Genomic DNA, 17244 nt, shown 5'->3' with positions numbered 1-17244 from the left:
ACTAACCTGCTGAGAGTTTGAGCTAGGCTCAGGTGAGCAATCTTGTTTAGCTGGCAGCGCCGTGGACTGCAGTTGCAGAAGCGAGGTACGAGCTGTGACGAGCTCACTGTAAGTGGATCTGATGTGTTGTTTCAGCTTCTCATTGTTGCTGGCCGAATTGCGTCGCCAAGTTGTATTCTGACAGTAGGTCAATAACGCAGGTCACAATGTTGCCCATGAGAGCAGAGCACTCGCGTATGATAATGTATGTTGTGGTGGAAACAGAGGTGTATGTGCACGGTATGTGAGTGTTCATAGGATGGTGGAGCACTGAACCCTGTACGACAATTGGAGATAGTTTGTAATGAGACAAAAAATCCACAGCAAGGATTGGTTCATCGATGTCGGCAATGTAGAGCGTCCACGGAATACTTAGAGAAGGAGATGGGCTCACCATAACCTTTACTAAGCGTCAGGTAGGTAACGTCGGCAAGCTGACAGCTCATAGAAGTGATTTCATCTCTGAAGAAGTGGGTGGAGACATTGAAGTAGATACGATCGACATGTCAGCACCAGTTTCAACCAGAAAAGGTATACCTGACGCAATGGCAGTCAAATAGAGACGACCACTCGGTCGGCCGGATGAGTGAACTGAGTGTAATGTAAGAGGATGCCTGCTAGGTTCCCCACAGGACTTCATGCCTCTTAGTACTTGCAGTTGGTGTTTGGGTGTTGGCATGGCACCCTGCACTTCTTGGCATCATCGCCGAACACTTTGTGGTACCAGCAGAAATGGTGAGCAAGGTGAGGAGGAGATGGACACTGCAAAAGTGGGGACAGCTTGTCCTAATTGATTTGTTCCAGTAAAGAGACCAGTACGTAAGGTGCAGGGGCAATCCTGGAGTCCTCAGACAGCAGAGAGAGTGAGCCGACGCTGCCAGGAGAAGTATATGAGGTGACGGTGGAGCGAGCACTACCTCTGCCGGCTGAAGGTCGGTATGCGGGGGCAGCTGTGCTGATGAACGGTGTCGAATGAACTGGCTGATGTTGCCACAGCAGCGAATACAACTAGTCAGCGATGCACAAGCAGGACCCGATGAACTCGAACGAGTGTGGTAACAGATGGATCTGTAGATCGTTAGGTAGTTTGGCAGACCACACAGCCCATAGAGTGGTGTCAAGCATGGTACACTCGAGCAATCGAAAGGGGTGCCAGAGTTGCAAGGGGGTTCGTTCCCCCAGGTGCTCCTCGTAGAGAATCTTGATTATTAACTCTTGTGGCGAGCAGGCAAGTCGTTCCATTATAGCCCAGGCGAAAGGAGCAGGTCACAAATCAAATCTGAGTGATTGTGATTGTGGAGGTGTGATAAGGCAGAGAAACTTTGAGTTGTTGTCCGACACATGATGTAATTCAAACAGATGCTCGACATGCGCAAACCACGATGCCAGGTTGTCCTTGTATAAGGGCGGTAGCTTCATCAGGCTGCCAGGAGGTGGTGACAAAGGTAGCTTCGGTGTCTCATGGGATAGCGGCTGAATTCAGGTTAACTCAGAGGCCGGCACGGTAGGCCTGGATTTAAATCAGGCAAGCGAATCCATAGTAGCAGCAGCTGGTATAGTTGATTGTGTATCATGAAAACAAGGTGTGACAGGCACGGATGGTACCATGAAAACCAGTGGATGGACGGCACACAAGGGGGGCCCGGAAACTGGACTGTGAGTGATGAGTGCTGGATGGAAACGACCCATTTCCGGAACAGGGTGAGAGACTGGCGCAGCAGACACAGGCGGTGCTGTGGGAGTGGTAGGAAATTGAGCGACTGGGAACAGTGACTTCCGCAAGTGATGGGGCAGGGGGAATTGAGACTGAGAACGTCACCCATATGGAAACTATCTGATGCATAACATGCCTGTAGTGCATGTGGCGGGCCACTGAGGCAAGGTAAGGGGTCCATGTTACGTAAAACACTGAATTGTGCACGTACATTAGACACAACTGGAACACAACTGGAACACCAGGTGCATGGAACAGATACGGTGTGGTTTGTAGTAATGGCGGCATTGCACACAGCCTGACAGTAACTGATGTTGCATGACGGTGGGTGGGTAAACACGTGTTGGAATTGAGATCACTTTGTTCTTGAAACACTCGATTTGAAGATACACAATTCAAAGTGTTGTTCAGTTCACATTTAACTGTCAGATGGGCATAATCTGGTGACACGAAGCCTGAGTCCATTGTTTGCTCTAACAGTGTAGATGTTGACTGTTGAAAACTAATGAGATTAGCACATGGCGTTGGTTGAGAATGCGAATCACTGTGCGTAAATGATGAATACACTGTTGGCGAAGAAACGATGAAACTCGTGAGCGGAGTTGTGCTTCCACACCTTTGAACAAGGCATTGTTTGGTGTGGTCGTTGCATAGTGCATATAACCTGTTGCATAACCACTGGTGCGGGAGACTCTAAACATGAACAAACTGTGGGGCCACCACTATGGGGACAGGATCTGTAATTGGGATACAGAAAACTTAATTCCCACATATAAATCATAATTACAGGTTTTCGAAGAAACATAAAATTACGAATTCATACCCTTTTACCACATGGTGTGGTTTTCCGGACATGATATGCTTTTATAATGACTGATTTCTTTCACAGTTTATGATCTGCAACCATATACAACTTAATCAAGACAAATTATTTAAGCAAAAATTGCGATTTGGAAACTGTTATGGCTATGCCTGAAATTAATTAATTCTATGTGGAAGGTTTTGTGTGTGTGTGTGTGTGTGTGTGTGTGTGTGTGTGTGTGTGTGTGTGTGTGTGTGTGTGTGTGTGTGCATGTTACAACTTCAGGTAAATCATTTATATAAATAATGAAAAGGAAATTTCCAAGAACAGATCATTGATAAAAATCCTTCACAGCTGGGAGACATTCTGACATTTAATTATTTACATTAACTAACTGTTATCTGTTGTCCAAGTAAGACTGCGTTAGGCATACAGCATTCTCTCTCACTCCATAGTGGTAGAGCTTCTTTATAAAAATATTGTGGGAGACAATACCAAAAACTTTCCTGAAGTCCAACAGTGTTGCACAGATAATATCTTTATTTTCAAAACAATTGTATATTTTCGCTACAATTCACTCAACTGCTTTGACTGTAGAAAGACTGTATCTGAAACCATACTGTGAGGAGGTAAGTATATCATTATGTTCAAAATACTGACTCATCTGTTTATGCATACAGTATTCTATTATTTTTGATATTATGTGTATAAGTGATATTATTCAATAGTTATCTGGAGATGCTATATCTCCTTTCTTATGTATTGTTAGGACTCCATCCTAGAATCTTTGATCTGAAAGGTATCCCATGCTAATGACCTAAGATCTTATCACATTATGATGTTTTATTGATGACTGTGATATTGGTACAAATGAGTACCATCAGAAAATAATACCCTTGCACATGTCACTTTGAAGTGCCCTGTTTACAAATGTATATTAGTAGGGACTGATTTGAGAAATATGTATGCACTTACTGTTCCACTACAATTTTGGGGGAGTAGGTTATGTTCTACCCATAATATGACTTACCACTTTAATATGGTTGGTAGTACTGCCTGCAGTTTTCTTGAAAATAACAGTGTTTCAGGTGTGGTTATTGCAGTCTCCTTCATTTTTCTACTATTGGCATCATGTGTAACGTTGTTTGGAGCTGACAAACACCAGGCCTCCATATATCAGTTTAGTGAATAAGCTGTATTGCAGTTAGCAGTTAAACTTTGTGTGTTGTATGTGGTATTTAAAATATCACTATACTGATGTAGGAATATCGAATGATGAATCACAGTTTGGAATGCATAAGACCACTAATTTCACTTTTATTAAGAATATTGTTTTATCTAAATACAGTTACAGAAAATTATTACATGGTTCTTCACTCTGCAACCTATCCTCAGTACGTTTAGCTTATAAACTTGGTATGACAGCTGTTTCCAACACTGTTAGATTATTGTTCATGGACTTGAAACTGCATCTCTGACTGTCATGACAAGTCAGAAACATCCAATTTTTAAAAATCTGTCTAGATTTCACTGTCAGATACACCCCCAGGCTTTTTGGATAACTATTGCATTTTCATCTGTCTTCACTGAAAATAACAAGAAAAATGTGACTTTCAGGAGCAAGTGATAAACAGACTGAAAATAATTAAATACAAAGAAGATGAAATGGCAGCTGTATAGTAACATAACACTTTTGTTACAAAACCACAGAAAAGTACACTATTCAGTGCACTGTATACCCCACTCTCCTTGTGGTTTACACAATCCACGCATTATGTTACAAAAATAAGAAGAAAGTTATATGTAATTGTGAGGCTTATCACATAATTGGTGATTCATTACTTAGACTAGAGGAAAGCTGACAAGACAATTACAGAGTAAAGAAACTAAGGTTAAATATTACTACAAATTAAAGTACTAGAATGATGGTTACTGTGTATGTCTTAGCAGTTAAGTGACTATCACTATTAGTAGTTATTCATATTAACTGGCCACTGCAGCAAATTAAATGGCAAGGCTTTTACTGTAATGTTGCAGAACATGTTTTATAGCAGATACTGCATGTTGCAAGGGCATGCAGCTACATTTTGCATATTAATTATTGCAGAACACTTAGTAATAATTGTTACAGGGTGGAATATTCTTCACTGTAAACCATTTATGATAAGAATATGGTTGTGAAAGGGTTATAGGAAAGAACAGAGACTTACAATGATTATTAGTATCATTAACTTTACAATGATGAAGAAAGACCCCTGTGGAAACGGTAGAAGACATTTAAGCAGCAAAGTTAAGCTTTCAACAAATCGCAGACACTACCTAAGTTTTTCACCATCACCTTTAAATCTCATTTTCAATACTTTCACTTACTACCATCTACTATAGTCTCATCACTAACAAATGATTTCATGCAACACAATTCATGGCATATGCCAATAAAGTGATAGCCTCAGGTATCACCTGATGAAGACAAGTCACGTTGTTGAAATATTGTGCATGGCCGACACTGATACCTGGCAGAACACTCGACACCCCAAGAGGTTTCTTTGTACTTCAAACTTTTATTTATAAAACACTTTTTCCTAACATAATGTTTATGTTCTTCCTCTTACATAAATTATGTTGTCCATGATTAATCTTCTATGATTTTTTTCCACCACATTATTCTTTCTGTGCAGTAGTGTATCACAAAATAAAATTTTTTAGTTTTGGCTCTGGTACCTTCCTTCTGCTCTTTGCAGCATGTCACCCTCCATATTTATACTTCTTATTCTTCTGCTACACCATGTAATCACATTATATGGTGAATTCTTCTCTCTTGAAGATGCAGTAAAAATATATCCACTATACTAGGGAGCAACAAACCTGGTGTCTGGATGGGTAAGTAAAGAAAGTACTACCTCCACTTTTATGCACACTTCTGCCACTAGTGTCATCACTTTACTCCTCAGTTTTCAGGAATCAAAAGCTTTTGGCCTGGGCATGTTGATCCAAACGTGGAAAAATATGTGCCAGTGGTAGCACAAATGAAGTACATAAACCATGTTAAGGGTAGGTGTTTGTTTGGTAGTGATCACTTTTTCCACTGTCACCTGGCCAGCAAATGTTGCAAAAATGACACTGTGGCAACAGTGTACACTTAAGTCATGAACCAAGCCAGCTTAGGCCAAAGGCTTCTCATTGGCACTTAGAAGCTGTAGGAAGGTGACGAGTGGGAGAGGTTGTCCACTCCTCCCAGCACCACTTTCACTGCACCTTAGTATAGTTCAATTACTCACGCTCTCAACTCCAAATTAACAACAGGTTAATTTAAAAGTGAAGAACCCCCAGATCTACTATATGTAATCTACCCTCCATTCTTTGTGAGAATGAGTGACATGAGGCATTTCACTAGGGAAAAAATTGGACTACAACACCGTAATAAAGGCAGATTACGGTACAGATACTATTAAATCACACAAAGTGAATACTTTGAAAATCCACAATCCACAATTTGATTGGTCTGTTTCTTTATAAAATCTCAAAGTAAGTCACCGTTACTGGTTGACAGACTATTTAATTCATTGTATAAAATAATTATACAAACTGCACAATTCTGATATTAATTTGTAAGGTAATAATTGTAGTCATGGTCTTACTTATTCTTCCTATGCACAATACTTATGTGCCTGTAAGATAATAAGTATATTCACTGTATTAATAATTCATATTATGTATTAATTTACATTAACTTAACAGCTATACCTAAATCAATGCCTACCATATTTAATCATTCCATTCACCTTTTTGGTATTTTTTGTAGTTAGTAACTTTCTTATATTATGTATATTCACTATCTTGTTCATTTTTATTGTATATAAATGACGAAGAATATATCGTCTCATACAATCAGTGACTAATAAAGATTCTTCATTTTTATCCATTTCTACAGTGGAAAATGTTCTATACATAGACATAACACAACATAAAATCATTCTCATGTTTCTAATTTTACTTCAAATGTGATGAAATTCATTCATAACTCACAGTTTTTGTTCAGAATTAGATGAATGTGCACTACAGGACCATGGCTGTGAACACAACTGTATTAATACACTGGGTAGCTATGAATGTGGCTGCAAAATTGGTTATGAACTTCACTCAGATGGAAAACATTGTGAAGGTTAGTATTTACTTTGTAGTTGATCATGATGATGAATACACCATTATATTGTACAGAGTGGTGTGTATAAATATTGTTATTAATTGAAGTTGTGTTAGGGACTGTAGGTATATCAATGTTACTGGTGGCTGCACTAAGGAGATCCGGAGTTCAACTCTTGGATCTCGGATTTTGTCCACTTAAATACAGTATCAGCAATTTTTGTTTTTTTTTTTTTTGGTGTGTGTGTGTGTGTGTGTGTGTGTGTGTGTGTGTGTGTGTGTGTGTGTGTGTGTCTTTATTTGTTTGTCTTACATTGGTCAAGGCTATTGTCCTTTCCTTGTAGCATTTTTCATTGCATTTCACCATGTTTAATTTATTCCCCATGACATAAACACTATCATGTATTTTTTTATTATTTGTATTGAGATCTTATTTGTTTCACAATATGCCAGTGAAAAACTGAGAAAATTCTATTCCATTATGAAGTCTAAGATTTCTTAAAGTTTATGAAAATTTTTTGAATAAACTCATTGAATAGCATTGAGTCATGCAGAGAAGCAACACACACACACACACACACACACACACACACACACACACACACACGTGCTGGTAGGACTATGTTTTGCCAGCTCTGAATACATAGTGCTAGGTTTGCAGTTCTGCTGCTTGGCTGGGGTGATGAATTGTGTTAGTTGCATTGGGAAAAATGAGAAAGGACGCGGGGAGCAGTAGGCAGGGTTGGTGTTGGGTGGCAGACAGCATTTGTATAGAACAGAAATGTGAGAGGAAGAGGCAACCGGTGCACAAGATAGGATCGCAACACAAGCTAATGAGTAAGTTCAGCCCCTTCTAATGCACACATCCACATCATCATCATCATCATCATCATCATCATCATGCAATGCATGAAGTCACTAGTGCCAGTGCCTGTGTCACATTCCTGTACTGTGCACTTCTCACCCCTCCTTACCACATTTGTATACCACCCACTGCTGCCTCCCTCTCAGCTGTCAGTCACCCTTCTCCTACCCTCCTTCACACTCCTCTCCCCCACACCCCACCCTTTCTCCACTTACCCACGTCAACCGATAAGACCACTTCCCCAGTGAAGTGGCAGACATGCAGTCCTGGCACAGTGTGTTCAGCCAGCATAATGTAACTGAACAAGAGAGAGGGAGAGAGGAAGAAGAGGAAGAGAGGGGAAGAAAGAGAGGGACGAGAGAGAGAGAGAGAGAGAGAGAGAGAGAGAGAGAGAGAGAGAGAGAGAGAGAGAATTTACTTCAAATCTACTGAAGTTTAGAGTCTTGTTTCTCAGTGCATCTACTATGCATTGAGCTGTTACCCAATTTTTTTTATTTCTACCAGGACTTTCCATTTCCATACTTTATTAGTTTTATTGATTTTGTATAGCACTTGCATCAGGTTACAGTAATTACTATATCTTGGTGTAACATATAAAAAGGGTGCAGTGCAGTGATGAATATCAGTATCAAACTAACATGCCCCATCCTAACTCCTTTACTTCTGCCAGTACCTTGCCTCCAACCTTCCAAACTTCTCAGAAGCTCTTCTGTGAAACTTGCAGAACTAGCACTCCTGAAAGAAAGTATATTGCAGACACATGGCTTACCACTGCCTGGGAGGTGTTTCCAGAATAAGATTTTCACTTTGCAGTTGAGTGTGCGCTGATATGAAACTTCCTGCCAGATTAAAACTGTGCGCTGGATAAAGATTGGAGGCAAGGTACTGGCAGAAGTAAAGCTGTGAGGACATGGTGTGATTCATGCTTGTGTAGCTCAGTTGGTAGAACACTTGCCCATGAAAGGCAAAGGTCCTGAGTTCGAGTCTCAGTCCGGCACACCGTTTTAATCTGCCAGGAAGTTTCATATCAGCACACGTTCCACTGCAGAGTGAAAATCTCATTCTATTCACTGAATTATTTGCACCACAAACTGGAAGTAAAGAGGAGAACATCAAAGATTTCCTAGAAGAGTGAGAGATAGAAGTTATGGTTGTGGAAGTGATAGTGATGGGCAGCTTAAATGCACAGTAGGGAAATAAGACACTAGGGTCCACATGGATATGGGAAAAAGAAATAGAAAGGAAAGAAATTGGCTGAGTTTTATGAAAGAAATGTTCTTTGATTGAGGGCAATAGCTGGTTCAGAAACAAAAAACTAGCCAAAAGATAATAAGATTTGATTGGGGAGAGAGAAGGGCAATGATGGTTACTGACTACTTTCTGACAAGAACCTGAATCATAGACTGTTAGTGGATGTAAATGCATTCCCAAGAGAAGTTTTAATTGGAGACCATTGAATAGTGGTGGCAAAAATGAGGATGGATAAAATTGAAGGAATAAAAGCAGAAAGAGAGTAGAAGATAAGTGGGGAAACTAAAAGATATGAAGGTACAAGAAAATTCCAGGGAGTTACTTAAACTTAAAATTCCAAGCACTGAATGTGATAGTTTGGAGAGGAATGTGGTAAATTCACGGAGGCTTTTGCAAGTTCTGTAGAGAACACATGTGGCAGAACGTCTCCAAGTGTGGAGGATAAAGAAACACCATGGATAAAGGAACACCATGGTGGAATGAATAGGTAAAGGAGGCAGTAGAAAGGTTGACATGAGTAGAACAGAAAAAAATGAAGGAAATAAAAGGAAACATTAGGAAAGCAAAAATAAGGAAGTTGTTACAGAAGAAATGAGGAACACTTGGAGGAATTCACATGAGAGTTGGGAAAAGTGATTAATGATGGTAGAAGTATGCTGTATAGAATAGCAGGGAGAGAGAGAGGGCAAGGAAGGCATTTACACAAAACTAGTAAATGGAGAAGTGGAGAGCTAACAGCACAACCATGTGAGCTAATAATGATAATAATAATAATAATAATAATAATAATAATAATAGATAAGAAAAAGCACTTTGTCAAACTACTAAATGTGAGAAACAGCAATGAAGGGGGAGTAGAAATATGGCAGAGAGACCTGGACAAGGAAGAAGAGAATGAAATTTGGAAGGTGCAAGATCCAGACTATAGGGTTGCTGAGAAAGAACAGACCAATGAAGCTTTGTATTTCAGTACTAGAAGTGGAACTAGCAGTCATAAGACTGAACACAGGAAAGACAGGTGGGATCAGTGAAATGAAGAGTGGAGATGCTAAAGGCGGCTGGACATACTGGGCTACAATGGTTATATAAATTGCTAAGATGTGTATGGACTCAGAAATGTGTGCTTGAAGAATGGGGTAAAGGAATAACCATTCTGGTGTTCAATGAAGGAGACAGAAAATTATGTGATAACTATCAAAGGATCAAAAGTAGCAAAGATAATGGAGAGAATAATAGAAAGAAGAAAGAGGGAAAAAGTGGAACATCAGGTAGAAGAAGAGCAGTATGGAATTTAACATGACAGATCAACAGTCAATCTTTAGTAAGAGGAAGATGATGGAAAGCATCAGGAATATGAGGAGGATCTATTAATGACATTTCTTGATTTAGTGAAGGCATACTATATTGCCCACAGAGAAAAGGTACAGGAAACCATGGAATTGATAAATAAACAATTAGGAACTGTCAAGCAATGTATCACAAAAGCTTCAGTTGTGTCCACACCCAAGTTGGAAGATTTGGTTGGTTTAGGGAATGATGTTGAGTTGAGATAAGGAAATGTGCTGTCACTGGTATTATTTATAATGGTTATGGATGAAATTGTTGAAGAGAGAAAATAATCCCACTGCAGAAGGGAGAGGAAGAAATTCCTATTTGCCAATGATACTGTATTGTGGGGAACCTACAGTACGGAAGTACAAGAACAAATGGACATTATTTTTTATTGAGATCTTCCTCAATACAGAGCCTTCCAATATAACAATACACATGCAACTTATTACAATGCATATTACATAAGTATTAGGGGCATTCAATGGGTAATGCAACACTTTTTTCTGAAAACAGATTGGTTTTATTCAGGATCCCAGTACACCATATTATTTCCGACTCTCTTGGCTGCAAAAACCTGTTTTTCAATGTAATCTCCATTCAGTGTGATGGCCTAACACCACCTTACTAAGGTGGCCTGTATGCCTCCTGATATCACATTACTAACCATTATCAGAGCTAGTATCTTGTTGCATGAATAACCTCTCCATCATCCATGTACAGCTTTCTTCATTGGACAAAATAGATGAAATTTGGAAGGTGCAAGATCCAGGCTATAGGGTTGCTGAGGAAGAACAGACCAATGAAGCTTTGTATGGATTTGTGTGAGACCTTGCATTGTCATGGAGTTGTAGAAGTTGGTTTGCTTTTTTGTGATGACAAACACACTGAAGTCATTTCATCACTTTCCTGAAGGTAGCACAGTGCACTTGAGAGATAATTGTTGCGTCATGAGAGAGGACATTAAACAGAATAACCCCATCAGATTCCCAGAAGACTGTCACCATGGCTTTACTGGCTGAGGATGCAGTTTTGAACCTTTTCTTCGGAAGAGGCTGTGTGTCACTACTCCATGAATTACAATTGTGTTCCAGGGTTGAAGTGATGAACCCATGTTTTATCACCTTTGATGGTGTATGACAAAAAAACTCTCATGATCAACCTTGTAACACACAAGAAATTGTGCACCGATAGTCCTTCACTGCTCTTAATGGTCTTCTGTTATGCACTGAGGAACCCAGCAGGCATATATACCACAGAGCACCCTATCTTGTGAATGATTGTCAGCACTACCAGCAGAGATATCCAGTTGAGCACTGAGATATTTGATTGTGTTCTAGCAATCACCTTAAATGAGAGTGTCTGCACATTCCAAATTTGCAGGAGTCACAGCTGTGTGCAGCTGGCCAGTACGTTGGAGATGGAACAGGTTCTTGTTGCAATGGTGGCAGATGCCTCACCCAATGACTCACCAAATACTTTTTCTTTTTTTTCCACGTTTCTGTAGACATTCTGCAAACAGCTATGAATATCTGTGATGCTGTAGTTTTCTGCCAAAAGAAATTCAGCGACAGTTCTCTGCTTGTAATGCACCTCCATTACATATACCATTTTGAGTGCTATGTGCAGTGTTGCCACCAATCAGAAATTAATGAAACTATAGGGGTTGAAGCAGTGCTATTCCACAATGTCCCAAACAGATTCCACATTTTTCAACTGAAATTGGCCAAGAAAAAAAGTGTTGCATTACTAATTGAATGCTTCTCATACTCAAACTATCTCTTCAATGTGTTCCTCCAGGTTGTTTGTTTTGTCTATCCTCTTCTTGTGCAACAAGTATTCTCATTGTCATCTGTAAATTTTAAAGCCAGATAATCATTGGTCATCTTCTTATTCTTCCTTCTTCAATTTCTCACCCCAGTTTTGGTTTTGGTATTCTTGTTTCCTCTATTCTTCATACAGTTCTGTATCAATGTAATTGTCTTTGATCCACTGCATCACTTACACCTTCTTCCACTTCTATTACCTTTATCAGTTCAGCATTCCTTACATGTTCTCTCCCTGAAATTCTTGGTGACCTACTGCAGAAATACATGTATAATGTTTCCAGCTTGCCTCTGATTAATTGTCCTGGTCTCTAATCCATACAGCAGTATACTCACTAGTAGTGACTTGACTGTGAGTCTTTTTGTTCTGTTCATCACATTTCTGGTCCATAAGATTGAACTGATCATCCAATTAACCGTGTTTCCATTAATAATTCCTTTATTAAGTTATAAATCTTTTCTTTCTTTTTTCAAAATGGATCCCCCCATCCCTCCCTCCCCTCAGTATGCATAGTTCATCCACAACATTAGTAGGATATGCTGTTTCTAGATAATTAACCTTTAAACTATAAATACTTAATGCAATGTCAAAAAGTGTGGTGTGTAGTGCTGTGTTGAGAAGCAGGAGAGACAGAAGGGAGAGAAGAAATTAATATTAAAGGACAGGAAATCAGAGCTGTAGGCAACCTTAAATATTTTGTTACTTTGTTAATGCAAAATGCAAGGATGGGGGCAAAAATTATCAAAATGGTACAACATAACAATGCATTCTACCTGTGTGTGAGGGCTCAGTCTGGGGAAGGGATGTGCCAATGAAAACATATGCATTCAGAGACCTAGACAATAACAAGAAGAGAGAAGAGTAGAATCAAAGTCAGTGAAATGAAATTCTTAAGAAGTATGTTAGGGAAAACAAGGAGATACAAAGTGAGGAATGAGGATGTTTGGATGGAAACTGGAGTTAAAAAGTTGAATGCAGGAATTGAGAAAAATATATTAAAATGGTTTGGACGTGTAAAGTGAGTGGAAAATGGAGGCTATCAAAATGAATGCTGGGGGCCAAGTTTGAGGACAGGAGGAAGATCCAAAGCAAGATGGATTGATTAAGTTAACACCATTTTAAGAAGAAGGTATATGGACAGGAAGAAAACAGCTGTAGGAGAAGAACTGTGAAAACAAGGGAAAGTGGAAAAGTACCTTAAATGTCTCAACCCAGCCTAATGCTGGATAAAGGGAGAATGAAGATGACTTAGATTATGGAGTAAATCTGATTTTTTTAAAAGATGTATGTCCCACTTTCATATTAAATATTGTATGTTTCATACCAACTTCCTAGAATCTTTATATATTTGCTTTTCCTCACACAATTTACCTACTTTCTGTAATTAATCATTGAAATTGTTTGTTTATTATCAAGTAATAGTTAAATGCAATGATTTTACTATCAAAATTCATTTCAGATGCTTGTGGAGGCTTGTTTGAGTCATCAAATGGCACAATATCTAGTCCATCATTCCCAGAATTATATCCAAGTAACAAGAACTGCATATGGGAAATTATTGCCCCTCCACAATACCGTATTACTTTGAACTTCACACACTTCGATCTTGAAGGGAACAATGTAAGTAAACAACTACAGTCAATTTCATAGCTGCATAACACAATAATTAAATTTTTGTTCATTGATTCAATGAATTTTGTATAAAACTAATGATACATTAACTGCTGAATGTTTTACAGAAGCAGAAACTGCTATTTCAAAAATTTACATTTAGTTTGGTGGATTTTTTTTTTTTTTTTTTTTTTTTTTGAGCTTATTCTTAAATTGCCCTACCTATGAGCATATTAGATAGTCCACTTACTATCCAACATCTTTTTTCTCCATTTCTCATTATATTACTCTTTTCAAATGTCAGTTTGTGTGCATAACAAAAAGAAACCTGGAGGATGGTTTAACATTACAGCACCAGTATCTACAATGATAGTCGTGGTCTGTTTTGAGATGGTGTACTCTTGCCTTCCTCTGAACTGTAAAATGTGTTCCTCAGACACTTTAATACCAATATGAAATCTGAATGAATGTAAAACATGAATAAGGCAATTCAAAAAAATTTGTTTTGATATACTATAACTGGCTGGACAGAACAGACAATGAGCAACAGTAAAGCACATAAAAAAGCATGACTGGGTCCCCAGGAGAATGAGTGACGGTGTGTGAATGTGCAATCTGTGTGTGGTCTGTCAACCTCTCTGAAAAAGGACTTACTCTAAACCCCAGCTGATAATTGTTCTTGTCTATGTGCCCACCTGCTTCTCATTGTCTTTCTGTTCACTGAAAGAGATATTCAAAGTACTGACATTCAATGTGACTTTTAGTTATTACCTCTCAAAACATTATGAGGGGTGAAATTAACACTGTAAGCAAGGAAACATCATAGGACTAAAAGTGAAGTTAACTGCATATCTTTGAAATAATAGCTTTGATGAATTCCACAAAGTAACCACACCATTCTATGAACATTATGAGTTCCAAATTAAACCTTACAGTTGTTATTACTACTTTTCAACAATTAAAATAGATTAAAATGTACCCATTCCTTTTATATATGAGGATTGCAACTTTAATATTGACAAATATTTATTTACAACTTATACAAAATAGATAAATATTTCAAAGTTTTACTGTCCTTCAGAGTAGTCACCAGAATTGTGTATAACCAGTTGTCAATGATGTGGAACTCATAGGACAGCTTTAGCAGTGTCAGTTCTGTTGATAGTTTGAGAGGAGCAGTCTATTTCCTGAATCTCTGTAACAGTTCTGAAATGAATGCCAAGAAGTGCTTTCTTCATCTTAGGAATCAAGTTGAAATCACAAGGGATTAAGTCCTGGGACTGTGGTGCACTGCAGGCTGTGTTCCAAAAATGAACAGCTTAGAAAAAGAAGCAGTGACACTTTCTGCAGGATGCACCCATCCTGTCCGGTCTCGTGTGGCACCAACTTGTGACTGATTTGGTCGATCACTGGCACTTGATTCCTGAGATGAAGGAGCCACTTTATAGAATGCACTTCAGAACTGTTACAGAGATTCGTCAGACAATAGACCACTCCACTTGATGTATCAACACATCAGATGCCGCTAAATGTGTCCTACGACTTCCACATTGCTGGCAAGGGGTTATACACAATGCTGGTGACTACTCTCAAGGACAGGAAGACTTTGAAACAGTTGTCTGCTTTGTGTAAGTTGTAAATAAGTATTTGCCACTATTTAAGTTTCAACCCTCATATTTTTGGCTTTACTTTGCAGTTGTTTCTGTGGTTTACAAAATGTGTTTCACTGTATTACTTTCATTAGTGACGGTATGATGTTACAACAAAGGGATACTCAAAAAAAGAGTTACATCTGTGTCAGGCATGAATAACAGAGGCTCAAATAAGAGAAATTATTTTCATAAAGTCAATCAAAAACTGCAGAAGTCTTACTGAATGCTATGGCATTTAATCAAAAGCTCATTGAATGTGACCATGATGCAATGCCCACCAGAGTACTTCAAATTCTAAGAACAGTTCACTGATACCAACTATTGGTAGCAATCAGAGTCGAACAAGATTATTTGCTCTTTTATCACTTTCTGGCCAGATGAGGTCTCAGAAGAAACATTGTGCTACAAATTAGGATTGCACCTTTTGAGAAATACTTAAGCAAATATTGCCAATATACAAAGTAAAATGTGCACTGATTGGGAAAAATCTTGAACTGACCTGGCTCACAGTTTGTTGGATTCAAGATTTGTAGAATCTATTTTACGATATGATACACAATAGAGTATCATTTATGTGTATTCATTCACTATTATCTACATCTACTAGTCAGTATATGGAGAAGGTACATAGCATGCCAGGATCACTCCCTGCCCCATCCCCTCTTGCTGTTCTATTCTTTGATGGACAGGAATACGGTTTGTCTGTAGATTTCAGAGAACACCTGAATTTCTCTAGTTTACCATTTCAGTCATTATGCAAGGAAAAATAATTAGTGAAAGAAATACCTTCCCTTACTTGTACTGTAACTTAAAGCTCTCAGAATTCTCCATACTGCTTATTTCCCTTTTTGTAGTATCTCTCATTGGAGTTTTTTCAACACTTCTGTGATGCTGTTGCACACAATAGACAATAATATGTTGATCTGGACAGTTTTATCTTAATTTTCTCTACATCTTTCATTAAGTAAAGTTGGTAAAAGTCACACAGTGATAAAGAGTTCTCAAGAACTTGTTGAATGAAAGTTTTCTAACTGACCTTCTTCATAAGTGAATGACACTTCCTTCACACTGTTCTGACAACTCCCACCATCTCCTAACAATGTAATATAGGTGGGTTTGCTTTTATATGCCAAAACATGACAAGATATTACAGTCTTCTTTGATCACTTTTTGTGGAGATATCTGCCTTTTCATGCTTTTGTCACAATTCATCATCCACTTCAAGATGTTTATATACTGTTTTCTTTAACTCAATGCTATCATTATAGTGACATGTCAGATTATGATTTACATGAGCAGTGATTTCATATACACTCCTGGAAATGGAAAAAAGAACACATTGACACCGGTGTGTCAGACCCACCATACTTGCTCCGGACACTGCGAGAGGGCTGTACAAGCAATGATCACACGCACGGCACAGCGGACACACCAGGAACCGCGGTGTTGGCCGTCGAATGGCGCTAGCTGCGCAGCATTTGTGCACCGCCGCCGTCAGTGTCAGCCAGTTTGCCGTGACATACGGAGCTCCATCGCAGTCTTTAACACTGGTAGCATGCCGCGACAGCGTGGACGTGAACCGTATGTGCAGTTGACGGACTTTAAGCGAGGGCGTATAGTGGGCATGCGGGAGGCCGGGTGGACGTACCGCCGAATTGCTCAACACGTGGGGAGTGAGGTCTCCACAGTACATCGATGTTGTCGCCAGTGGTCGGTGGAAGGTGCACGTGCCCGTCGACCTGGGACCGGACCGCAGCGACGCACGGATGCACGCCAAGACCGTAGGATCCTACGCAGTGCCGTAGGGGACCGCACCGCCACTTCCCAGCAAATTAGGTACACTGTTGCTCCTGGGGTATCGGCGAGGACCATTCGCAACCGTCTCCATGAAACTGGGCTACGGTCCCACACACCGTTAGGCCGTCTTCCGCTCACGCCCCAACATCGTGCAGCCCGCCTCCAGTGGTGTCGCGACAGGCGTGAATGGAGGGACGAATGGAGACGTGTCGTC

At 39.4% G+C, this 17244-nt stretch overlaps 1 protein-coding gene across 1 annotated transcript in view; it reads left to right on the top strand.

The window, feature by feature from the left end:
- The window catches only part of LOC126298241 (tolloid-like protein 1), a 549015-nt gene that overhangs the window by 440831 nt on the left and 90940 nt on the right, over positions 1-17244 (top strand). The window contains exons 11-12 of the mRNA XM_049989546.1: positions 6595-6717; positions 13430-13590. Of these exons, the coding sequence (XP_049845503.1) occupies positions 6595-6717; positions 13430-13590 (284 nt within the window). The remainder of the gene's footprint in view (positions 1-6594; positions 6718-13429; positions 13591-17244) is intronic.

This window comes from Schistocerca gregaria, chromosome X (assembly GCF_023897955.1).
Source record: "Schistocerca gregaria isolate iqSchGreg1 chromosome X, iqSchGreg1.2, whole genome shotgun sequence".
Classification (NCBI taxonomy): Eukaryota; Metazoa; Arthropoda; class Insecta; order Orthoptera; family Acrididae; genus Schistocerca; species Schistocerca gregaria.
The sequence above is the reverse complement of the archived record's forward strand: the minus strand, read 5'-3'. Positions and strand labels throughout refer to the sequence as shown.